Source organism: Harpia harpyja, chromosome 19, assembly GCF_026419915.1.
Source record: "Harpia harpyja isolate bHarHar1 chromosome 19, bHarHar1 primary haplotype, whole genome shotgun sequence".
Classification (NCBI taxonomy): Eukaryota; Metazoa; Chordata; class Aves; order Accipitriformes; family Accipitridae; genus Harpia; species Harpia harpyja.
Genome location: NC_068958.1, coordinates 7,083,159 through 7,108,711, shown reverse-complemented (window position 1 = coordinate 7,108,711; position 25,553 = coordinate 7,083,159). Strand labels below are relative to the sequence as shown.

General features: G+C 38.2%; 1 protein-coding gene across 14 annotated transcripts in view; it reads left to right on the top strand.

Annotated features, from left to right (window-relative positions):
- Positions 1 to 25,553, top strand: part of SPTAN1 (spectrin alpha, non-erythrocytic 1) — a 53,208-nt gene that overhangs the window by 20,004 nt on the left and 7,651 nt on the right. For 7 of the 14 annotated variants that reach the window (XM_052814306.1, XM_052814316.1, XM_052814314.1 and 4 more), the window contains 36 exons: positions 8 to 163; positions 512 to 716; positions 846 to 1,027; positions 1,844 to 2,087; positions 2,409 to 2,531; positions 3,322 to 3,539; positions 4,280 to 4,372; positions 4,747 to 4,881; positions 5,392 to 5,540; positions 6,899 to 6,958; positions 9,231 to 9,429; positions 10,630 to 10,734; positions 11,533 to 11,556; positions 11,899 to 11,934; positions 13,804 to 13,851; positions 14,506 to 14,597; positions 14,986 to 15,130; positions 15,245 to 15,426; positions 15,608 to 15,707; positions 15,841 to 16,038; positions 16,151 to 16,297; positions 16,844 to 16,947; positions 17,075 to 17,237; positions 17,721 to 17,735; positions 19,503 to 19,634; positions 19,988 to 20,125; positions 20,498 to 20,602; positions 20,817 to 21,025; positions 21,856 to 21,976; positions 22,134 to 22,255; positions 22,812 to 22,944; positions 23,395 to 23,493; positions 23,807 to 23,966; positions 24,191 to 24,267; positions 24,429 to 24,638; positions 24,903 to 25,199. In XM_052814306.1, coding sequence (XP_052670266.1) covers positions 8 to 163; positions 512 to 716; positions 846 to 1,027; positions 1,844 to 2,087; positions 2,409 to 2,531; positions 3,322 to 3,539; positions 4,280 to 4,372; positions 4,747 to 4,881; positions 5,392 to 5,540; positions 6,899 to 6,958; positions 9,231 to 9,429; positions 10,630 to 10,734; positions 11,533 to 11,556; positions 11,899 to 11,934; positions 13,804 to 13,851; positions 14,506 to 14,597; positions 14,986 to 15,130; positions 15,245 to 15,426; positions 15,608 to 15,707; positions 15,841 to 16,038; positions 16,151 to 16,297; positions 16,844 to 16,947; positions 17,075 to 17,237; positions 17,721 to 17,735; positions 19,503 to 19,634; positions 19,988 to 20,125; positions 20,498 to 20,602; positions 20,817 to 21,025; positions 21,856 to 21,976; positions 22,134 to 22,255; positions 22,812 to 22,944; positions 23,395 to 23,493; positions 23,807 to 23,966; positions 24,191 to 24,267; positions 24,429 to 24,638; positions 24,903 to 25,199 — 4,926 coding nt within the window. The remainder of the gene's footprint in view (positions 1 to 7; positions 164 to 511; positions 717 to 845; positions 1,028 to 1,843; positions 2,088 to 2,408; positions 2,532 to 3,321; positions 3,540 to 4,279; positions 4,373 to 4,746; positions 4,882 to 5,391; positions 5,541 to 6,898; positions 6,959 to 9,230; positions 9,430 to 10,629; positions 10,735 to 11,532; positions 11,557 to 11,898; positions 11,935 to 13,803; positions 13,852 to 14,505; positions 14,598 to 14,985; positions 15,131 to 15,244; positions 15,427 to 15,607; positions 15,708 to 15,840; positions 16,039 to 16,150; positions 16,298 to 16,843; positions 16,948 to 17,074; positions 17,238 to 17,720; positions 17,736 to 19,502; positions 19,635 to 19,987; positions 20,126 to 20,497; positions 20,603 to 20,816; positions 21,026 to 21,855; positions 21,977 to 22,133; positions 22,256 to 22,811; positions 22,945 to 23,394; positions 23,494 to 23,806; positions 23,967 to 24,190; positions 24,268 to 24,428; positions 24,639 to 24,902; positions 25,200 to 25,553) is intronic. The other 7 variants (XM_052814317.1, XM_052814313.1, XM_052814309.1 and 4 more) reach the window with 4 other exon arrangements.

Genomic DNA, 25,553 nt, shown 5'->3' with positions numbered 1-25,553 from the left:
TTTTCAGCTGCTGAGCCGCCGAAATGCCCTTCATGAAAGAGCTATGTACCGCCGTGCTCAACTGGCAGATTCTTTCCATCTGCAGCAGTTTTTCCGAGACTCTGATGAGCTAAAGAGTTGGGTTAATGAAAAAATGAAAACTGCAACAGATGAGGCATACAAGGTAAACACAAAGACTAATGTTAGAGTAATTTTAAGGCAGTATCAGGCTTAATGTAATCAGCCTAATGATAGGAAGCAGTGTCAGCCAAAATGTTGCTGATAGTAGGCGGTATTAATGGCAACAGAAGGAACTGTAATTTCTCCCTGACCCCCAGGGCAATTTTCCCATCATACTGTAATCATGCTTATTCAGTAGCTTAAGTGTTCTGATTTAAGGCATATTTTTGGCACCAAATCCTCTGGTGACATCTTGGCATGTATATGAATGTAGTCTAATTTTAAAAATTCTTCAGGGACCTATAGATACTAATTTTGGACTGAAAGGTTCTTTTTCTTTCTTCATCTGTAGGATCCATCAAACTTGCAAGGTAAAGTTCAGAAACATCAGGCTTTTGAAGCAGAGCTTTCTGCTAATCAGAGTCGTATTGATGCACTGGAGAAAGCTGGCCAGAAGTTGATTGATGTCAATCACTATGCATCTGATGAAGTGGCAGCTCGCATGAATGAAGTTATCAGCTTGTGGAAGAAACTTCTGGAGGCCACTGAGCTCAAAGGTATGACTTGCGCAGAAGAATATGGGCAATTCTTTTTCTAGAGAGTTTAGCTGGGAGAAGACAGGAAGTGAGTTAAATGAAGTGGAAAACTTAAGTCATCTGTTCCTCTTGCCACTCTGTCTTGGTCAGGTATAAAACTGCGTGAAGCCAATCAACAACAGCAGTTTAATCGCAATGTGGAAGACATTGAGCTATGGCTGTATGAAGTAGAGGGACACTTGGCTTCTGATGATTATGGAAAAGATCTTACTAATGTTCAGAATCTTCAGAAGAAACATGCCCTGCTAGAGGCAGATGTGGCTGCCCATCAGGTAAGGGAAATAATTTTTCTTCCTGCCCTTTTAGATCTGCTCACTCAATAGTATTCACTCCAGAGACCTTAGCAGGTCTGTATTTTAATTATTTTTGTGGCTTTGGGCTTTACAGTTTATTTATCAGAAATAATTTTGAACTGGAACAAAGTGTATGTCTCTAAGAAGAGTATCTTCATGACTTTGACAAAAATAAGCTTTTTGAAAAAGTAAAATAATTCCATACTGTGACCTGCTGACAGCACAGCAGTGTTCTGTGCTGTGAATACCAGCTTAAAAAGATGTGCTGTGCTTTGTGTAGGAAATAATTCCCCCCTTAGACTCTCCATTTGCAAACAGCTTATTCTTGTTCAGTTTGTTTTCATATAGCTCTAAGAAATGGGAGGGGAGGGAGAACAGATCAGTTTTTAAATATAGAACTTTACAGCAAATGGTTCCTTTGTTTGCAAATGATCTTTAGGGGAATTAAATCCACACCAAGAAAATCAACAAAATCTGGGTTCCCACAACTGGAATTACCAGTTGTTAACAATTGAAAAATGGTTCATCTAGAGTAGCGCATCTGTAAAGTTAATGTAATTTCAAGAATCTTTTGTTTATTTTATGAAATTGACAGATTAAAACCTATTACATTTACATAATGTGTTGAATATTATCCAGGATGTAATTATTACCAAAATTATTGCACTGGCAGTGTGCAGCTGAGGTTCTCTTCTGTCACAACATAGCTTATTAGCTAAGACCTGAAAATGTTTTCAGTCACTGCAGCCATCTTACAGAAATTCTGACATAATGCTATTGCTGAATTAATTTTAGGATCGTATAGATGGCATTACCATCCAGGCACGCCAGTTCCAAGATGCTGGGCACTTTGATGCTGACAATATCAAGAAGAAACAAGAAGCTTTAGTAGCTCGTTATGAAGCTCTAAAGGATCCCATGGTAGCTCGCAAGCAGAAACTTGCAGATTCTCTTCGCCTGCAGCAGCTTTTCCGTGATATTGAGGATGAAGAGACCTGGATTAGAGAAAAAGAACCTATTGCAGCTTCAACAAACCGAGGTTGGTCCATCCCGATATCTCCAGGATTTAGATGTCAGAACTGCTCTGTTCTTGTCTCTTTATGGAACATTCCCTGGAAATTTCTGAAATGTTTATTGCAATTAACATTGCCTGGAGTTACATATTTGCCATTGCCCATGGTTCTTTAACTGTTATGTTACTTCTACAATTCCAATGGGTAACTTAGTTTTCATAGTGCTCTGTCTTCATTGTGATAGTACTTTTTCTGCAAGTTTGTCTAGCACTGGTTGCAGCTTCCTTGAAATTTTTGTTTAGTCTGATGACTCTGAATTAGCTGATTAACTGTTTTATGTCTTTCAGGCAAGGACTTAATTGGCGTCCAAAATCTGCTAAAGAAGCACCAGGCTTTGCAGGCAGAAATTGCAGGCCATGAGCCCCGCATTAAAGCAGTCACACAGAAAGGAAATGCTATGGTGGAAGAGGGTATGTCTCAATGTTTTTTAATTCTTTCTCTTTCAGAAATGCAAAGGTCTTTGTGCTGGACTTTGTTCTCTGGCCCTGTACAATTAAGAATTACTGCCTGTTTTTATCCAAGCAATAGACAGGTATCTGCTAGCTGAATGAACTTCTGGTCTTTCTTTCGCCTGAAAATAGATTCCTTGGTGGGAACCTGTCATGATTTTCACAGATCTCCATCTGCTCTTGACAAACAAATACGAGCCCTATATTCAACAGCTTTGTGCCTATGATATTTAGTCTCCATTTTAAAATCTGTTAAAGGTTTGTATCTGATACACATAATCATGATGTGAGAGGTGATCCTCCACAAAGACAGTAAGAGTCATTCCTGCTTTTAAATAAGCATGTATCTATTTCTGACTGGGTGTTCTTAATGCCAGAATACTAAAAACATTTCGCTGATTCCAGGATTCAGAATGCATGTCTGAAATAGTATTTGTCTGTTGTCAAAACTCTGCCACTGGAAAGAGATGACCTTTCCTGTTTCATCATTGAGAAGAAATGTTATGATGTGGCTTGTTTTGTTCTTAATGATTCAAATATTCCTAGAACAGTTTGATTGACAGGTACAGTGTTTTCCAGTCTGAAGCAAAAGGACAAGCTGAGTTGTGCTTTCACTATTCTAGTCAGAATAGGCTACATAGGTTTAAACGGGTCTAATTTCTGTGACTTTCAAGAAGTACAAGTAATCTTTTAGTGTGTATTACTTATGTCTCCTTAGAGTCCTTCAGTTCTCTCTCTTTCTGTTACCTAGGACATTTTGCAGCTGACGATGTGAAAATCAAATTGAATGAGCTAAACCAAAAATGGGACTCTCTGAAAGCTAAAGCATCTCAGCGTCGACAAGACCTAGAGGATTCCCTGCAAGCTCAGCAGTACTTTGCTGATGCTAATGAGGCAGAATCCTGGATGAGGGAAAAGGAGCCCATTGTAGGCAGTACAGACTATGGAAAAGATGAAGACTCTGCTGAGGTATTTGAGACTGTTGTTTGAATCAGTTTTGCATAAACAGAGTGAGGATTTGTCCAGTGGTAAAAAAGTAAGGAGCTCTGCTAATGTCAGGATTCTTAAGAAAAAGGGCAGAAGATTCTTTCATCAAACTGAATTTTGGCTTAGGGTCAAAGATGCCAGTTTTTCCTGTGTCTTCATTATTGCACGTGAAATTTTGCTCTTCAGTATATTAAACCAATTGTAAGGAAACTTTATGTTTGTATTCACCTATTTAATAGGGTTTTTGTAAAGTATAAGATGACTAATATCAGCAAATTCCTCATTCGATGTTTCATTTCAGTGCAAGTCTGATTTTCAGCAGTTCATTGGTCTGGAAGTAATTTTTTTTCTAGAGTTGTTTTACTGGTATCATTTTGTGGCCAAACACCATGTCCCAGACACTGCTGACTGACATTTCATCAAAATGAAGTGCAGTTTAAAGGCATACTGTCAAACTTAATGCTATTTCCAGAGTGATATGTGGTATTCCTGGTCACAACAAACAATGTTTCTGAGATAAGGTAGAGGAAAAGCACCAGAAGCATTTGGACTATTATCTAGCCTGTGAATAAATAGAAGTACTTATTCTCATGAGAGTCACAAGACTGGCAGCTCTGAAAAACCCACATTCCCCGTGTATGGAGCCGAAGTATGTATTTTAAGCAGAGTAGTATTTGTAAAATGGCTAGGTGTACATGTTGTTTTTTATCTTTTGCTTTCAGGCTCTTCTGAAGAAACATGAAGCTTTGATGTCTGATCTTTCTGCTTACGGCAGTAGCATACAGGCGTTAAGGGAACAGGCCCAGTCATGCAGGGTAAGGAAGGATGCTAATCATGTTGCTGAAATTTTTGGGTCAGCAAAAGGTAAAGACAAAGCTTAATAACAGTTGTTGTTTTTGAGAACTTATTGCAGACTGTACTTGATTTTCTCAAAAAATTTAGTGGTCTGTTTTTATAGTCATAACAGGCAGCTATGTTGCATTGGAAGAAAACAGTATAATGTGGTGGTTTTCAAGGTTTAAGCCCAGGCAGCACCTAAAATAAGTCTATCTGCATTACATTTATTTCAGCAAGAATCATTTTAAGGCATTGCAGTAGCTTTGCTAAGGCTGAAGTATTTTTTAGGACAACTACATTAATTGTAATAAACATGGAACGACTCATTTTTCTTTTGCTTCTTCTTCATTAGCAACAAGTTGCTCCCACAGATGATGAAACTGGAAAAGAGCTTGTTCTGGCACTCTATGATTACCAAGAGAAGAGTCCCCGGGAGGTGACTATGAAAAAGGGAGATATCCTCACCTTACTCAACAGCACCAACAAGGTATGCTCTTGCCTTCTGGTTTGCTGAGCTGCTTTTGGCTCACTTGGTTTTGTGTTTTCTGTGGAGCCTTTTTTTTTTTTTTTTTTTTTTTTTTGTAAGAGCATTCAAAGAAGTTAAAGAATTTGCACATTTAGTCCATGTTCCCCTTCAGCACTTCAGCATACCACTTCAGCTCATTCTCATGACTCCTCTATAGCTGCCAACTTTTCTAAGTCAGATAAACAACATATGCTATAGGGCATGTGTCTGTGAGAAAACTTATTTCCCTACTGTTGAGGAATTTTTTGACCAGACACAAGGGGAGACATGGAAGTAAGACCTTGATGTCTTCAAGAGATATTTTGTTTGAAATGGTCTCCATAAAAAGAGCAAACTGTTGTGAGCATCACTGGTTTTCTTGCGTTAATAGAAGCCTCTAATTTGCAGCTTTCACTTGCTCAGCATACTTTATGCTTGGTGCTTGCCTCACAGTGGTTGCTGCTTTTTTTTTTTTTTTTTTTTTCTTTCTAGGACTGGTGGAAGGTTGAAGTTAATGACCGTCAGGGATTTGTACCAGCTGCCTATGTGAAGAAACTAGACCCTGCCCAGTCTGCATCCCGAGAGAATCTCCTCGAAGAGCAGGGCAGCATAGCATTGCGACAGGAGCAAATTGACAACCAGTAAGATCTAACTGATGGGATATGACATCCATCCAGCATTTGCTGGCTTGGCATTTGCCTCGCATATGCTAGAAGTTTAAGTTGATGCCTCTTACACTACGGAGTAATTAACTGGAGCAAAACAAGGGGCTCCTCTACCAGGGGCACCATATTCAGTTGTTTTATTCTAGATTTTCTTGTTGCTTTTCCCATTTTTTAACTGTAAAACTCATGACACTAGAGCTCAACTTGCTGTCTGACTTCAGTATTTTATGTGTTCCTTTTGTTGTTGTACCTAACAACTTAAACTTGTTTGTGAGTTATATCTGTCCTAAGCAGCTCTTGTATTTGTAATTGTCACTGCTTAATGTGTGATCTGTTTTGAAAAGCTTTCTTAAATTTGGTTACATAAAGTACAGTACCCTCCCTATACAGGGCTGCCTCTGGAGGTGACCTCCTTAGGAGCTGTGACTACTTTGGTGCCAGCTCATTACCTCTTTTCCTGAAATGTGGTGCCATTATTTGTTGCCATTACATAAGCTAAAACGTGCCACCCTCTTTGCCCGCCCCCCCACCCTCTCTTAAAAGAGGAACATGCCATTGCAAATAGAGAAAACCGCATGGCTGCTTGGTAATAACCTCCTAAAGCACATGGTAGTTGTAGATTAGTTCAAGCAAGTGCTGTGGGTGATAGCTGTGAGCTACTGGCTCATCTTATCAAGCCACTTAGAAGCCAAAGCTGAAAGTTTTATGCATACTCCCATCTGTTTGCACAGCTATGGTGTCATTCTACACGAGAATTGCTTCCCACTCAGTTGTTTGGAGTCACCAGTTACTACAGTGACATACAATAATTACTAGCTTTAGCTCTAGAATTTAAAAAAGAAAAAAAAAAAACACACCAAAACCAACAAACCCCACCCCCAAAATCAAACCAACCAAAATAATAAAAATACTTGTACCAGTGAGAAGAAAGGATGCTGGAAAATTGTGATGCATTGTTCAGGATTTTAATAATGTGTAGCTTTCTCTATGGGTTTGCATGCTGCTTTTAAGAACTAGAACAGGGGTGCCTTATTTTAGAGCTAAGGAGAGGGGACCACCCTTTAGTTTACAGTCACATGGCACAATGATCAGGAAATGAGGAGACCTTATAGAGAGAGTTCAACTGTACTGCTGAGGTTTCCTTATGTGAATTGTACTCCTGGTCTGATTTGCTTTGTGTGCTTCTGAATGACACCTAATTTTCTCCATTTAAATGTGAACTCTTAACCATCTCCTACCACAGACAACCCATGAATGGAGCTGCTGCTTTCATTATTTTTGTTAATCTGACTAATTTTTTGCATGCATTTGCTGTGCTCCCTCTGTCTGTGCAGGACTCTCATAACTAAGGAAGTCGGCAGTGTATCTCTGCGTATGAAACAGGTCGAAGAACTGTGAGTAGGATTAGCCCTTTCTAAACCATGCTGTCTCCATACTGTCACTGTTCATTCTCCCTTTGTTTCTTTCTTTGGGAAAGCTGCTCCAAAGAGACATGAAGGAAGCAATTTCTGCAATGTGAATTATTTTAGTTTAGATGAGTGTTGTGGTATGTGTTTCATGTGTTCCTTATAGCCAGCCATCCAGCTAGCTGCTTATCTTGTTGGTCACCTCTGCGCTGCTAAATTGGTTGATGATGTTATTTACCATTATGCTGATTTTGCTTACCAAATGAGGCTTTAGTGATATCTAGACTGTTTTCTTTAAAACGCATCTCTTGCATTTTCTGAGGTGCAGATAGAAATATTAGTTTGTGTATATATATATAAAATATATACCAAGTATTACATCACATGTGAATGTCTTAGAGTTTGGGAAGAGTGGGGTTATCATGGTTTATCATACACAGCAACATTCATGCTGGGTAGTCAAAAAGCATTAGTTTGTTTATATAGGATGATTGTTTTTTATTATAACATTAACATTAACTTAATTTTCAAACTTGTGTTCATGTCTCCTGGAAAAAATACCAAGTTTGCATTATGGTCTCGGAAGTTGCTGGGAAATCCAAAGCAATAATGTTCATTGGCTGTGCCTGACTGTCTTTTCGTAGAGAATATATTTCTTGAGAATCAAAAGTAAAAGTATTATGTTAATCTCTGAAGTGTTGCAAAGCAACTTTGAGGTAAGGCCTGCTTCTAAAGGAATTTTGCCCCAGATCCTCTATGAGCTTCACAAGTATTTAATACCTAGAATTGTATGCTGAGGCAAACATCTGCAGTCGGGGCAGGCTTCAAAACAGCATTTACCTCAAATCAGGGTAGAATGTTTCTATTCAAACCTAATACGAAAGATTCTTGGCTCCTTTCTATTCAGTCTTAAACCAGGATAGACAGGAAACCACAAAATCTCTGCTTCCGTGGAAGGACTTAGAGTTGATTATCAGTTTGATGTATAGACATTACAGCCCAGGGTATCGAGGATTTTCAACAGACTTTGTCATGTCCAAGTTATTGGTTAGGAAAATGCTACATTGTTGAACTCTTCAAGTTGGGAGGTGTAATTGTTCAGTGTTTGCCTGTGTGCTCCAGGGTGGGGAATGAAAAATTTGTGAGGCTGCCTTTTCCCCATTTGAGGCCCTGGCAGGTATCTCAGCAGTGTCGTGTATGATTTGATTTAATAACATCAAAGTGCTTATCTTCATGGCTTAATAATGAGAATCAGTTGCTGATGTTGATCACTGTAGTAGACCAATGTGCAGTCTGATTCGGGATGTAAAATAACCCATACAGATGCAGCTAGAATATCTCATCTTCCGGAAGACTTAAAATAGGGTGACAGTAGGAATGGGTGTTAAGGGTGTGGCTTTTCTGAATGCAGATTTTTTTAAAAAACAGGCATTATGCATTGCTAAAGAGATCTGTAATTCAGTATCAATGACTGTAAAACTTCTGTTGCCTTTTTTCAGCAATAGCTTGGAAAAGGTCTTGTAGGATTGTCTGTGTCTAGTTGGTTACCAGGAATCAAATAGGAGACATCAATTTTCTTGTGGTTTTAAATAAATGGCGGGTCTTTTGAGGTTTATTTGACTGTTCAAACCAGTTTAAACATTTTAGAGGTTTTACTTTGCGTTTATTCTAATGTAAATGAGGAGTAATTTCACTGATGTTGTTGGGAATTCCACAGATACAAAACCAGTGTATGTGAAATGAGTTTCATGGATTTCCCAGTTGAATATAGTTGTGTTATCAAAGAAGTAACACTTTTTTTTTTTTTTAAAACATTCAGCAGATCTTGCACTGAATAATGGCTAGGTAAGACATTTATGTCCAGGAGCTGGGAGGCTAGTGGATTTTAATAATATGATGGCAAACTTGATGTACTGTAGGAAAATACCTCTCAGAAAGTAAGACCCTGTGGAGTCATTTCTGCCCTGCAATGCTGCTGTAGCTTAAGAGCCTACCCTGACCTAAGCTGTGATTTGGATTTGCTTTTGCACAGTAAAGTTTTGCATGTGGGAGATCTCGTTTTGGTGTGCATATCCATGTAGAGGAGAAACGTACAGTTTACATTTACCAAATTATGTACAAGTAGATCATTCTGTAGAAGAACAGTGTGTAGACTGCAGGGATTTCCCACATCTTTGGTGATACCAGTACTTGGTTAGTTACTGTGACTCTACTCAGTTCAATCTGACTGCCCTTTGTTTTCCTTTTCTGCTTGTTCCAGATATCACTCTCTTCTTGAGCTGGGAGAAAAACGTAAAGGCATGCTAGAAAAAAGCTGCAAAAAATTTATGCTTTTCCGTGAAGCTAATGAGCTTCAACAGTGGATCAATGAGAAGGAAGCTGCACTTACAAACGAGGAAGTGGGTGCCGATCTGGAGCAGGTGGAGGTGCTACAGAAGAAATTTGATGATTTTCAGAAGGTATGTTGTAATGCTGCATAATGTGTGTGTTAGTTTTGGCCTTCAGGCTTTCTGATCTTATATCCATGATAATTTTTCATAACTGAGCATAGCTGAGAAGGAAACACAGCTTTGATTTAAAATAAAAAGGTATATATGCATTTTTTAAATTTTGTTTTGTGAGGATAGAGAGAATCCCACATTCAAAAGTCTTCAGTTTGGTTACAGTCTCCAGGTTGCTACATGCTTCCCAGCTCCCAGAGAACTGAAACTCTCTTTCAACACATTCAAATACAGAATCTGCCAAGCTTTGCAGGAATTTCATGTTGTGTAAAGTATAACCTTCAGTTAAGCTATTCTCTTCCTTTTTGTTGAAAGGAAAGTTGCACTTTAGTTTCCATCTGTAGAGTTTTTCCCAAGATAAGAAAAAAATAATTCTCCGCTTCAAAATGCGGGTAGGCTTTCAGGTGGGTTTTTTTCTCCCAGTGTTTGCAATACTAGTTAATTATTATTTTTTTTCTTTGCATGAGGTGTGAAAGAATTGCTTGGGCAGATATATGTATTCTGTCCACTTTGGTAAGATACTGAGCACTGAAATGCAAAGATGCATGACCTTATACATTGGACAAGACAGTGATTTGACAGTTCTGTGGACATTATGTTTACAGCTTGAAAGCTGGCTAACACACAATTTGAGCCAACCTAGTATCGTAGGTGAGAAGATGATAGTGTCATTTATTAAAATTTAAATGCAAGTTCTCCAGTACTTTTTTAACCAAGCTCCCTTTCTGCTTTGTAGAAAGCTCTCTGTCAGTCTGTTTGGGTGGAAGCATTTAAGTGTCATAGTAAAATTACTTTTTAAGTTGGCCTTTTAGCTAATTTATGCAGCAATATGGATGATAGCTTTTGATCTTCATGTTGGTTATGTTGTATACCTGACAGTTTAAAAATGTATTCCATTCCTGATTGTTAATCAGCTTTGTGTATGGAAAACTTTGATAGTGCGTTTCTTTAATCCATTGACGCTTGGTGTTGGCAGCTGGGGTTTCTTGGCATAGACTCTCATGCATTGTATATTCAGTGGTAACTATAAAGGTCAAGTGTGCTGAATTCCTGCTGTTTACAAACGGTATGCTTTTTGGCACCCCTGATGTGCCAACTTGTTCCACATGTTTTGCTTGTGTGAATGTTAATGCTGTGATATTTTACTGTTCCGTGCAGGATTTAAAAGCTAACGAGTCACGTCTGAAGGACATAAACAAGGTTGCGAATGACCTGGAGTCAGAAGGGTTGATGGCAGATGAAGCACAAGCAGTTCAGCAACAGGTCCACTTTTTCTCTGACTTAGTCTAAACCTCTTGAGAAGCAAAAGACTTTCTTCCTTTCTTTTGTCTGTTATCTTCCGCTTTGCGTGTCATTGCAAGATTCTAGCTGTTCATTTTTGCTCTCTGGTTTGATAATACTGGTATTCTAACCAGAGATGCTTAATGCCTGTTCTGTAGTGTGGCCATCACAAGGGTACCCTTTGAATTGTTTCTTTTTAAATAATGCTATAGCAAATTGCACCATCTAGAGCTTTTTTACTTTTCTTTTTTTAGGAATGGGAAGTCTTTAAAATAATATTAAAAGTCATGGAGAATCCATGCATTAGCTTTGCTTCGTAGAAATTTGAAATTTCAGCCTTTATTTCTTTGCAGGAAAAATGGTGAGGAATGCTAGGGGAAAAGAGAAATAAAATAGAGCTCAACGTACGGTGGAGGCGTTTTATGGGTTTTCTGTTTTGTTTTTTTAGTAACGTGCCTATTTTTTTGCCAGCTTTTCACATACTTGTGCTATTTCTGTAAATAATTCTATCAGGTGCCGACAGAGTATTGAAGCAGCTTGTTTATTTTTCTGAACTCTAAGATGATGTGTTGCAGTAGGTGGTTGAGTAGCCAGACTCCCATTTCTGCTGCATGTTTAGGTTGTGCGAGTGCTATTTGGCTTAATGACATACCGGTAATGAATTTGTAGAAGAAGGATGGAAGCATATCTCCTGCTATCTTCCCTTTCTCAAAAACAGTAAAAACTTTCTTTCTGTTAGAAAATAACAAGTTGTTTCTGTTTGTCCTTTTTCCTTCGCAGGAAGTCTATGGTATGATGCCCAGGGTAAGTGTTAATTTCTGAGCTAGCGTGGCAATTATAACAGGTTTGGGATGTACAAGTAGAAGTTCAGCCATAATTGTAGTTCATTTCCATGAAGGAACTCAATAATGACTTTGAATGGACATAAAAAGATTGTCTTATTTTCAATCCCTTTATTTCCTGAGTGTCTCACCCCACCTCACAAAACAATGCAGAGCAGGATAACCCAAAATGACGCAAATACTTGTAAGAATTTATTTACTCTGTTACAGATTGAACATGGAGAAGTTTCAAAGTTTTTTAGTACATTCTGATACTTTAGTTTTTGCTTCCTATTTAAAGTTGTTTCTTCACATTTTCAAACAGGATGAAACTGATTCTAAGACAGCCTCTCCTTGGAAGGTAGGTGCCATTACTTAGTAGCACACAACAGGAAAGTAAAACAAAAACTACAGCACATCATCTTTTTGAGACCATACACCTTCTCATATGCCCTTTTTTCTCGTCTTTTTTTTTTTTTTATCTGCCCCCCACCCCCAAGACTGTTGACAAAGTGATTTTAATGTTGTCCTAGTCTCAGCAAGTGTTTGAATTGGTATTGATTTAGGGTTAGTGACTTTCGTTTCACTTTGCTTGTTTACTTCAACAAGCATGTTGCAAAAATTTGTTGACCATTCAGCAGGAATTCACCTTCATATACTTGCATACAGATTCTCTTAATATATAAAGATGTCATATAGATACTACTCTTTGTTCTAAAAATAAAAGCCATCTAGGCAAAGTCAGGTGACTATTTCAGTTCTCTATTTGTAGGTATGATTATGAGAGTAACTGAGATAGGTTTCCAACAGAATTGCTCTAGGCATAGAAGTTGCCAACAGTCTGTTTTTTACCTCTGCTGTGAAATTCCTTTTTGTTTTGAGCTTGTACTGTAAGACTGATTACAGTTTTTATACCAACATTTTTAGGTATTACATGGCCACTAGATGCGAAATAGTCCCTGTTCAGTTAGCATGAGTTCTTTTATGTAGTGAGCAGAAAGAAATGTTTTTATTCCTCAAAATCAAAGCCATTTATGTCAATATTCCTTTAGTAAGGAATATGTTGTATGTGTATAGCAGTATCTTTGTCTTCCATTATTCATACCTCGCTCATTTTCTACAATAGTTAGAAGATGGCTTTCTCCACTCATTAGTGGCATACAATGGAATAGCTGTCACCTCCTGATGCACAAAAATATCTTGAATATTTTTTATATTATCTAACACTGTTTTTCTCTAGTATTTCATTCCCATGTTTCATGTCTTGCATCCACCCTCTTAGACTTAAAGCTGCTTGTACATCTAAGCTGTGAATGTGGGAAAACCAGATAAGTATGCAGTATTTTGACAGCACTGTAGAAAATGCAGCCATGTCAACAAGAATTGGGGATTTTTTAATGTTGGGTTTATTTGGGTTTGGTTTTTTTGCACAGACTGTACACATGTACGTTGAATCCTAAGAGCCTCATAGTAACTTAGCAAACTATAAGTTCTCTGTGTATATCTGCAAAGGGATGAATTTTGCTAGTAATCTATCATTGTCAGAAAAGTAGATTGCATGTTGGAGAGAATTGGTTGTCATTTTTCTGATTAACCTTCACCTATTTTGATGATGTTCTAGAAATATCTGAATTAACTGCTAAGCTGATTTTTGCCAAAAACTCAGCCAACAGTTAAACCATTTGGGTGATTTTTTTTTTTTTTTTTTCTCCCCTGTCCTTATGACTAAGAGTTTGGAGTTTTTTAATTCACTTATTGAATTTTGCCTTTAAATTTTCCTCTTCTTTGTCCTTACTGAGACTGTTGTTGTTTGTTTCAATTTACACTAACAAGAGAGTACTCACTTGTAAATTTCTAACTATTCTTACTCTGATCTGTAATACCTTAGGTATTGCAACTGATTATTCTTAGTTGCTTTTGTAATTTACTTGCATTGATTTTTCTTATTGTTTGCTTCCCTCTTTCATCTTAACCAACAGTGTATTCAAAACACTGTTTTAAAGAAGTATATAAAATTAAAGAATTCAACAGTCTTTATTGAAACCTTTAAAATCTAGGGTGTTTTGTTTCTTCCTGCACTTTGTAGAGTTCTATTTTACAAAGTCTGTATTTTTGACCTAGGCCAAGTTATCATGGATTTTTAAGGAGTTTTCTTTCAGTCTGATTTTGGCTCTGATAGGTCAGAGTTGACTTTAATGCTACGTTCTTTTATTTCTGCCTTTTCATACAGTCTGCTCGTTTGATGGTACACACAGTGGCAACCTTTAACTCAATCAAGGTAATTATACAACTTTTTCTGAGCTGATTTAAAAGCTGAGAATGTTTTTTACCCTCCATTTCCATAGTCTTTGTCTTTCATTATTCTTTATAAACCCTTTTGAATCAACTTATTGAAAGAAGGATGACATATACAGCATTTGCTTCTCAGGTTACATCAGTATCTTCTTATATGTGTATAATTGTTTGTTGTTACATCTCAGAAGAAACCATTAAAATTATTTTGTTTAACTAGGGTACTTGAATTTGTGCATACTTCTGGAATTAAGCAGAATATAGTAACTTTCACCTGTACTGAAAGGCCAATCTTGACTTTTCATTTATCTTACTGACTGCTTGATGAAGTTTATATACTTTAAAAGAAACATAGCTATTTTAGGAAATCTTCCAGCATTACTATCAGTATTCTCAGTAGATCCCTGAAATAAAGCTTATAAGAATGGAGATGAAGAAGGGGTTGTTGGCATGTTTGCAAATGTCAGCAGAATGAAAAAGGTGCGGATAAGCATAGTGAACAAAATGTTACTGGTTACTAAAGTTTTCTGTGTGACATTGTAAAGCTTCAGTGAGTCCAGCATGAGAGTTTCTTGTGTAAACAGTCATGCTATAAAACTGGTCTGCAATATCAGTGGGGGTTTTTTTGTTTGTTTTGCAGGAACTGAATGAACGCTGGAGATCTCTGCAGCAGTTAGCAGAGGAGCGAAGCCAGCTGTTGGGCAGTGCCCATGAAGTCCAGAGATTCCACAGGTGAGGTGTTTGTATCATATTCGGTCTCAATTCAGTAAAACGCTTTGTCTGTTAAGAGTTCTAAAACATAGTGGGACCTATTCTAAACAAATCATATTTCAACTCCCAGCTTGTTCAGTGGAAGTTACACCACCAGTGGTCCAACAAGAATTCTTTATATTCTTCCTAGAAAGACTTGTTAACATGAAAGCATGGAATTGCTGTGGGCTTGGGAGGTCTGGACTACTGTCCTATTTTGCCAAAGTTCACTTGTGTCATCTGGGGAAGTAATTTTATAGAACGGTCAACTATGAGAGCTTCTCTGGAAATCGGTGACCTGCTAGGTATCAGAGATCCTAGTCCGACCTCCATTTTAATTCTCTTTTTGCCTTCCCTTCACTCAAATCAGAGATGCTGATGAAACAAAAGAATGGATAGAGGAAAAGAATCAAGCATTAAATACAGACAACTATGGACATGACTTGGCCAGCGTGCAGGCTCTGCAGCGCAAACATGAAGGCTTTGAGAGGGACTTGGCAGCTCTTGGAGACAAGGTAAGATTGAGAGGACAAAACCAAAAGCTTTCTTTTTATCTAGCAGAAATGATTGAACTATAGAAAAGATTCTTCTTGTTTTCATTGTGTTCATTTCCCTTTCTCTAATTCTAGGTGAATTCTCTTGGTGAAACTGCCCAGCGTCTGATTCAGTCACATCCAGAATCTGCTGAGGATCTCCAAGAAAAATGTACTGAGTTGAATCAGGCTTGGAATAGTCTGGGAAAACGTGCTGACCAGCGCAAAGAGAAGCTTGGAGATTCTCATGACCTGCAGCGTTTCCTCAGTGACTTCAGGTAAAGATGCTATTCCCCTCCCCCCCCAATTCATCTGTCTGGTATATTATTAGTAAAGTATATATGGCATATTGTTCCACACGAGTATTTCTGGGAAGGGTTCAAAAAAGGACTGTTTTTCCTGTTCTGACTTATTTCAATGGAGGGAGGGAAAAATTCTCTCATTAATACGTGTTCACAGGGACCTTATGTCTTGGATCAACGGAATCCGGGGCCTGGTCTCCTCAGATGAACTTGCAAAGGATGTGACTGGAGCTGAAGCTTTATTGGAAAGGCACCAGGTATGTGAAGGATAAGTGTGTATCATAAACATGAACAAATGTTTCTTTTTCTGATGCTTTCCATTTTGAGTTCCAAATATAGATCAGTTCCAGCTCTGCCGTCTATTTAATAACGCATCTCTGTACCTTGCAGGAACACCGCACTGAAATAGATGCAAGGGCTGGCACTTTCCAGGCATTTGAACAGTTTGGACAACAACTTCTGGCTCATGGACACTATGCCAGCCCAGAGATCAAGGAGAAACTGGATATTCTAGATCAAGAACGGACAGACCTAGAGAAGGCCTGGGTCCAGCGCAGAATGATGCTAGACCAGTGCCTAGAACTACAGGTACCCTGCTGCCTTTTTAAAAAGAAAAATAATTCCTAAGAATTATTCTTTCATAGTGATGAGCAGTGGTTTTGGTCTGTCTTTCTCATGCTTTGGAGTTTTTTCTCCCTAGCTGTTTCATCGGGACTGTGAACAAGCTGAAAACTGGATGGCTGCCCGAGAGGCTTTCCTAAACACAGAAGATAAAGGAGACTCCTTAGACAGTGTGGAGGCGCTCATCAAGAAACATGAAGATTTTGATAAGGCAATCAACGTCCAGGTGAGGAGTGTTGCTGAAGTAAGGGGGAAATATTTTTTTTTTCTTATGCAGATTATTAGCAGAAGAAGTTACTACTGTGTATGGCTTCTGAAGTTCAGTTCTAAATATTCAGCCATTTGGGATCTGTAGCAGAAGTCTAGAAGCGGCTAATGCAGATAGGGATGTATTTCACTGTCTACGAACGGTGTAGAAATAGTGGCAAGTATTTGTGTAAATCTCTTACTGATTGGAAGCAGATTTCTTCTTTTTGCAACAGAAAAATGTATGTTCTCAGTTTCTTGTAAAAGAACACCACCTGGTTTTCTTGAGAGATTGTACTGCTGTAGCTTCAAGTCCAAAAGATAACTTTTTTCCTAAATGCCACAAGTGAAAGATGTTTTGAAGTTAAGATTTCCAGTCCTGCAGAAGACAGTCTTTCTTCATACAGTCACATTTACAATAATGTGTATTTAAAGAAGGAAAAAAAGCCTTGTTCTGTTCCAGATGCTGCTCATCACTTGACTTTAAGGAACCACAGTTCTAATTTATGGCTTCTGTTTTTAATAGGAAGAGAAAATTGCGGTCTTACAGTCTTTTGCTGACCAGTTGATCTCTGCTGATCATTATGCAAAAGGAGTCATTGCTAACAGACGCAATGAGGTTCTGGACAGGTCAGTATTGCCCTGTTAGATGGGATGCAGAAAGATGATGCTCTTTGGCAACGTTTTGTAGCTGTTAAACGTGGTGCCATGTGCAGTCCTAGTTTTTCATTCAACATACATATCTAATTGCATACAGGTGGCTTCGTCTGAAAGCTCAAATGATTGAAAAGAGATCGAAGCTAGGAGAATCTCAGACACTCCAGCAGTTCAGTCGTGATGTGGATGAAATAGAAGCTTGGATCAGTGAAAAGCTCCAAACTGCAAGTGATGAATCATACAAGGATCCCACAAATATCCAGGTGAATATGATTCTCAGCTCAAAAAATCAAAATTTAATTTTTAACTTTGCAAAGTATAGTCTGGTTTGAAAAAACATGCTCAGGAATTCTTGTTCAGTGATAACAGAATAATACACCATGTTGGACTTGGTCTCCCTTGAACAAGGAGAAAATGGAAGTTTCATTATGCATGAAAGGAGACCCAAAATAGAACTCACTTAGTAATTATTGATGCATATAATTAATAAGATATGTGGTATCTGCAGCAGCAAGTTTCCTGAAGAAACCCCTTGAGTAGCTATTCTGTCTTTCTCCCAGCATCTAGATAATAAAATAAGGAAATGGAGTTCTTGGGTCTTATGTCTGTCTTATGTTCTAAAATGTGAAGTCTCATTTATTTTCCAGTCCTAAGGATTAATTAATTAAAGTTACCTCTTATGTTTTAATACTGGTTTATGGAGTAGTATGAATGCACTGAACTACTTCTCTCGATCTGTTTTATAGCTTTCCAAACTGCTGGTAAGTAGTTTGGACTAGCCCTGGTATGTGAATTTGTTTTCTTTGTATAGCTTATGTGTAAGCACAAGGTCTGGTTGCAGTCTGTTGCTCCATCCATCAGTTCATGCAATCTCTTTGTTTTCTATTAGTTCTTGACCTACATCCAGGTACAGCTATTGATCTTCATGTTATGGGTGTGGCTTTTTTGTTAATGCCTATTCAGCATCACTTATTTATGTATTTGTTTTGCAGGTGTTCTGCATGACCTGTTTAATTTGTGGTGCATTAGTGATGTAGTTTAGGGTTTTTTAGGAGTTAGCCCATAGAAAAATGGGTTTCTATCCTCCTTTTTTGGAAATTTGGCTATTGGGCCTGTCATCCTCCTGTCTGGATCTTCAGTGGTGATGATTTAACACATCACACATAATGCCAACTCTGTCGCGTTTGTAGAATCAAATGCTGAAGATGAAGGATTCAATAAAATGAATAGACCTAGATGGCTTAGTTCTTGCAGCAGTAGTATAGAAGGGAATAATACAGAAGGAACACTCCAGAAAAAGATACATACCAGATGGAAAGCTGACAGGACTTGTAAGAATCCAAGAAGTGGAGTAAAATGAGGATATATGGAAGAAGAAGACAGAACAAAGAAAGGGGAAGCAACTACAGTAAAAAAGGAGGGAATCATTGGTTGTCACTTTAGGCTGTGGTACATTAAAAAAAATTTTATTTTAGTTGAAAAACTTAGAATTTTATATTAAATTAAAAAAGGCTTGTCTTGGATTTGTCGTCATGGTAATTATATGGAGATATGCAATTGGCAGCTTTTTAGCTGAATTTTACGTGTCGGAAAATCTAGCTTTAAAGGGTATGTTTTTTATAATCTCAGCATTCAGGTTTAACAGTTCCCAAAATAAAGCAGTTCATGCAGAATTTCTCATGCCAGCGCTATAGAATTTTCCATCTTTTATTTTTAATCTAACATTCCTTTAATTTCATTCTCTCAGGGCACTGTATACCCATGTCCAATGTTACTAGCATTTCCAGTTAATACTTGTAAATTCTGTCTTGTCATTTTTGTGCTACGGTTATCTTCCTGGTGGGTGGATGGATCATGTATATATGAGAGAGAACTGCGCACTTCCTCCCACACCAAGGCTCCTATTGTTCTCATGGTGCTCTCAACTCAGCAGAGAAATTTTTTTAACAAATAATTCACAGTTATTTTTATAGAGTTTATGGTTGTTAATTCACTATTTTAATATATAATGTGGTCACATATGACTGACTAATATCAAAACTGCAGAAAGCAGCTGCAGCAGTGATTTCTCTTAATTACCTATGGATGAGGAAGGGAAATAGAAATTTGAGAAATAACTAGAGGAGTAGAAAGGATTATCTACGGTGCTTCTGCTTAGGATATGTGTAATTGCTGCTTTCAAAGGTGATGGCATTGAAAATGAGAAAGCTTTACTTAAGTAACAGCTAAGCTTAGTGCAAGGAACGTTGCATGGGCATCTGTAAAATGCAGAAGATATTGCCTGAGTTGTATGTATCGCCTCACAGACAGTTTTGCTAGGTAAAAGCTCGATGGTTACTCACATTAATGAGAGTTACTATTTGAGTGAGCAATGAGTATTCCTACTGAGAGAGAGAACTTCTTTAGGTCAGACTATATACAGACCTCTTTATGTATGTAGATAACTCTTGTGCTCTCCTCTCAACCCATGAGAACAATTTAGGAGCCCTTTGTCCAGTCTCTAACAGTTTTGCTTTTGTCATATTCAGAGCAAACACCAGAAACACCAAGCCTTTGAAGCTGAGCTCCATGCCAATGCAGATCGGATCCGCGGGGTCATTGATATGGGGAACTCGCTGATTGAAAGAGGAGCATGTGCTGGCAGTGAGGACGCTGTGAAGGTAGATACAAGTCTTAGAAGATTTGCTTAGTTTTTGCTTTGAGAAATGTTTGGATAATTGGGGGAGGAGAATGTCCCTCAAAAACAAATCTTGTTTTATAGAAGCTTTTCTATTTCAACTATGCAGTAGAAATCAGGGTAATCATTCTGCTTTGTTCTCAAGGGCGAGAAGTTTTCTGATCTTATGATCAGGATGTAAAATTTGAACTGAATTATAGCTAGGCAGCATGAAATAGTGACTGTGTAATTTGCCTATCTGGAATCAGCAGCGAAACTTGTACCTTATTCTGGTTTTGCATTTATCAGAACTTTTGGGTTTTGTTTGTAGCATTTATCTTTTCCATTTTATAACAGGCACGCCTAGCTGCCCTGGCTGACCAATGGCAATTCCTGGTACAGAAGTCAGCAGAGAAGAGTCAGAAACTGAAAGAAGCTAATAAGCAACAGAATTTCAATACTGGAATCAAGGACTTTGATTTCTGGCTTTCAGAGGTAACCAAGATTGGGATTATTTACTCGCAAGACTTATTTTTTTCTAATTTTTGATTCCCTTTGCTGATGTTAGATTTTGTGGAGCCCAGTCCACCTTTGAGCAAGTCTAGATTTATTCCAAAAAAAAAAATCATTATTACAACTAAAAATCTTGTGGATGTTTTTATGTTGTTATTTATAAACAATAAGGTGACAATTAGTATATTTACATAGAATCTGTTAGGAATTAAACAGGTGATGAGGCAAAAGTTTATCCTCACTGTAGAAAATTGAGAGAATTAATTTGCACAGTTTTAAAGACATTATAATTTCAAGGGTTTTGTGAAAACACAACTTATTCTCCATCCCCTTTTTCCTTCCCCACCCCCCCAGGTGGAGGCTTTGTTGGCATCTGAAGACTATGGGAAGGACTTGGCATCAGTTAACAACCTTCTGAAGAAACACCAGTTACTGGAAGCTGATATATCTGCTCACGAGGTATTGCTTTCTCTTTTAGTTTTGGAAGTTAAGTCAGTAATCAGCAAATTCTACAGATAACACTTCAATACATGTTGCAGTCATATACTTGTTGAAACATGTTTTCTTAATAAAAACTGTGACTGCACAGCAGTCACATTATGATTTTTATACTGCTGTAACAAACACAGAAATGAGATCCAAGCAGTTCACACACTTTCACCCATGTTTCCAGGATCGTCTGAAGGACCTGAACAGTCAGGCTGACAGTTTGATGACCAGCAGTGCTTTTGATACATCCCAAGTAAAGGATAAACGTGAGACCATTAACGGACGCTTTCAGAGAATTAAGAGTATGGCAGCTGCCCGCCGAGCAAAGCTGAATGAGTCCCACCGTTTGCATCAGTTTTTCCGTGATATGGATGATGAGGAATCCTGGATCAAGTGTGTATTTTGGAAGTTCTAGGCTCTGGCATGGGGACACATGCTTTACTGCCAACTTGCTAACAACATTCATAGTCTGTAGCACGGTTTTAGAACTTGTCTTTTCCACAAGTATGTGCCTCTACAAGAAATCACCTTTGCCCCCCATTCAAGGAAAACTGTATTCAAAATGGTTTCAGCACTAGTTCGGTGTGGCTTTTTATCTACAGTTTTCTTTGGTCAAACCCCAAGAAGGAAAGCTCTGTACTGGAAAAAGTAATGCTGTTTAGTCCTGGACCAGATAACTGAAATTTTACTCTAGTCTTTTTGGGAAAGCTCCTAGCAAAAATTCAGATCTTACTTTTTCAATTTGAAGTACTTTTTTTGTTCTAGCCAGTTGTATTAATTAATCAAATGCTCTTTCCATATTGGTGTTAGTATCCTGGGAGGAGGGAAGGAAGTGAGCCTGATAGAAATCATTCACATTAGAGCACTTTTTTTTGTCATGCTTGTAAAATAAAAAAATAAAATTGGACAACAGCATGTAAACTTTACAAAAGGTATCTATGTCCTTAGAAAAACAGTACAGAGAAACTCTGTCCTTCAGAGAGAAATGATAGGCCCTCTGTCACCTTTCTTTCCCCCAGACATTACCCCTGAATGTGCTGCCAGGAGCCAGCTGCTGTTTGCTGATAACTCATGTACACAATTTTTTACATCCAAGATTTTTGTGCTATGTAGAGCATTTTCTTATCTGCAGACTTTTTTTTTTTTTTTTTTTCCCTTTGTCAGGTTTCACCTATAGAAGTAATTTTCAAATTTTATCTTCCTCTCTTCCCTCTTGAACTTAGAGAGAAGAAACTGTTGGTTAGCTCAGAGGACTATGGCAGAGACCTAACTGGTGTGCAGAACCTTAGGAAAAAACACAAGCGCTTAGAAGCAGAACTAGCTGCCCATGAACCTGCTATCCAGGTAAATGCTTCTCTCCTTGACATATTTCTCTATAAGCAGTGTCTTTCTTGCTTGTGGCAAATATGAAAGCCACTGGTAGGTTTGCTGGAATCCAAATAGAGTGCATAAGAAGAGAGCAAGTGATGTTCCATTAACTGTGTGTTTCTCTGCTTTGCAGGGTGTTCTAGACACTGGTAAGAAGCTTTCAGATGATAACACAATTGGAAAGGAGGAGATACAGCAGAGACTGGCTCAGTTTGTGGATCACTGGAAAGAGTTAAAACAGTTGGCAGCTGCTAGGTGTGTGAGACATGTTTTTGTAAAATTCAGTATTAATTAAAACATTTACATGGACTCATAATGACCAGATATTACTGAGTTTCGGGGGTTTAGGGTACGGGTCATTAGTTAGTAATATGATGTACTAGCACATGTCAGTGATGACAGGCTCTAGGAGACTATTGAAAAGAGCTTTAGTGATAATGTTCCTCAGTAGAAACATGAGGGTTTTTTGAGGTATGCTGTGTTTAGCCTTTTCTTGCACCAGCTGGAAACCATAGACTTGAAATTAACTGGCCTTAATCCACTACCAGGATGTTTTTCTGAATAGAAGCTGTTGGGAGAAAATTATTCATTTTAGTCCTTCAGTAGCTGCAGGCTTTGTGGCCTAGTGAATTTCTAGAGCTGTAGAAACAGCAGTCTGCTGCTGGAGAAGTGAAGTGTGAGTGATTGTGTGTTTAGGGTTCAGTCTCTGTACATTCTTAGGTTTCCTGCTGCTGTAATTTGTTTTTACATCTTCTATCTAAAAGCCATAAAGCAACACTGTGACTAATTTTACCTTTCATTTCCCATACAGGGGTCAGCGTCTAGAGGAGTCTCTGGAGTACCAGCAGTTTGTAGCAAATGTTGAGGAAGAAGAAGCCTGGATCAATGAGAAAATGACACTGGTAGCCAGCGAGGATTATGGGGACACCCTTGCTGCTATCCAGGTATGAAGAAAGTTGTCAGCTCTTTGTTGTTCTTGTTGCGTTATTGTTGGTTAGAGCTTAATGAACCTTTTCTTTAACCGTCTTTCCAATTTAGAGGCTATTGTTCATTTCTTTTGAAGGCCTACATTGTAAAAAACATGAATTCATTTTATAAAAGCATCCCAAGTATGTTATTTCCTGTAGAAATGACTTGCAAGTTGGTGTAGCTTTGCACCTCTTGACCTCTGACGGGCAGTCCTGGTTAAATCAAATGGCTGAAGTTATATTTGAAGTCAGTATCAGTCTCCTTTTGTCCACAGAAAAACAGCAAGTTGTGCTAATCAGCTAAGATTAATAGTTTTTGTCAGAAAAAGTTTATGCTAGCTGATTATAACAACAAACTCTCTTTTTTTTATTTTTAATAAGTGGTGAGAAATTATTTTTAAAAGTGACTGTGTATTGTATTTGCAGGGCTTGCTGAAAAAGCATGAAGCATTTGAGACTGATTTTACTGTCCACAAAGACAGAGTGAACGATGTTTGTGCTAATGGAGAGGATCTCATTAAAAAGGTGAGTATAAACTGGTAAATAAAAAAAACCCAAAAAACCTTCAAAGGCTACCCAAGACATTTTCATGTCAAAGTATACTTATTCTTCTCTGAGGACTGATTTGTCATCTCTTTGAAAAGAGCTTTTACTAATTTTTTGTGGCTGAATAAGCTGTTGGTGTTAACTGCTTTCAAAGCTATTTCTTGGACAGTGGATGTACATTGAGAACAAAGTCTTTCAGTTGAAGTCCTTGCTCTGTCACCAACTTCCAGGATGCCTTGGAAGACCTTAAGCTCATATGGTATGTGGTGGTTTTTTTTCTCCTGTCATGTAGAACAATCACCACGAGGAGAACATTACTGCCAAGATGAAGGGCCTCAGAGGCAAGGTGTCAGATCTGGAGAAAGCAGCAGCTCAGAGGAAAGCCAAGTTGGATGAGAACTCTGCCTTCCTCCAGTTCAACTGGAAAGCAGATGTAGTGGAGTCATGGATAGGTATGTTCTATGTTGGGGCACAGTATCCTGTCACAAAGAAACTGAAATGCTCCTTCATTTCAAAAGATCTCAGTTTCTCACTTGCTGTTGTAACGAGCAGACCTAATTCCAAAGTAATCAGCAGTGCTATACCTGATTTATGCTTTTAGGGTAACCTTATTTGGAATAGAGGAAACATTTGAGATAGAGGTTAACATTTTTACCGAATTTGTTTCATTTTCCAGGTGAGAAGGAAAACAGTCTGAAGACAGATGATTATGGGCGCGATCTCTCTTCTGTGCAAACACTACTCACCAAACAGGTTAGTGCTAATGCTGCTTCCACCCCGTACATGGTGGAGAGAACAGGTGAACTCTTCTGGAATACACAAGAATCTAGTATTTACGTTTGAAATACATGCAGGATATTGGAATAGTTAAATAAAAATACAATCTAAAATATTTTGTTCTTTTAATCCTTCAGGAAACTTTTGACGCTGGACTTCAGGCTTTCCAGCAGGAGGGAATTGCAAACATCACAGCTCTGAAAGACCAGCTACTAGCAGCCAAACATATCCAGTCAAAGGCCATTGAGGCTCGGCATGCTTCCTTGATGAAACGCTGGAATCAGCTACTTGCTAATTCTGCTGCCAGGAAAAAGAAACTCTTGGAGGCTCAGGAGCATTTCAGAAAGGTGAGTGGCCAAACCATGGGGCTATACAAAAATCTTATTATTCTCTTTGAAAAAAACATACAACACTTGCAACTTCTGTAGTTTTTGATTTGCAGCTAATGATTATGGAGATCCTGGAGACTTGTCCTAAGAATTTTTTAGATTCTTGCAAGAAATAAGTAATAAAGGCAAACTATCACCGATGCATGTTAATTCCAGATCAACTCATACAGAATATTTGCATTACTGCATAACTGAATACCTAGATTGTTTTCTCTTTTCCAGGTTGAGGATCTGTTCCTGACTTTTGCAAAGAAGGCGTCTGCCTTCAACAGTTGGTTTGAGAATGCTGAAGAGGACCTGACAGATCCTGTGCGCTGTAACTCACTGGAAGAAATCAAAGCACTGCGAGAAGCTCATGATGCTTTCCGTTCTTCACTTAGTTCTGCCCAAGCTGACTTCAACCAGCTGGCAGAGCTTGATCGCCAGATCAAGAGCTTCCGTGTAGCCTCCAACCCATATACTTGGTTTACTATGGAGGCTCTTGAAGAAACCTGGAGGAATCTGCAGAAAATTATCAAGGCAAGTCACAGAGAGAGAGAGTGGTTTCATAGTTTACAACCTTTCAAGTCTTCCCTGGAAGTTATCCTCCAAGATAATCAGTACACAAGTTTGTCACTATACTACAGATGGAAATATCTCAAAATTTGGGAGCAAAGAAAAAATTTCATTAGTTATGAACTTGTTTTCATGGTCTTCCATTTGTGGTCTTTCAAAAGATAAAGCACATGTCCCTTGCTTGCTAACTATAAAATGTTTTGTGTCCATGTTATGCAGTAAAGTAACTGCTGGTTCAATTCCAATTCTCAAGACTTCAGTTGGAATGTTCTGTGGTGTCATCTTAAATGATTTTGTCTAGATATCCAGGACACTCCT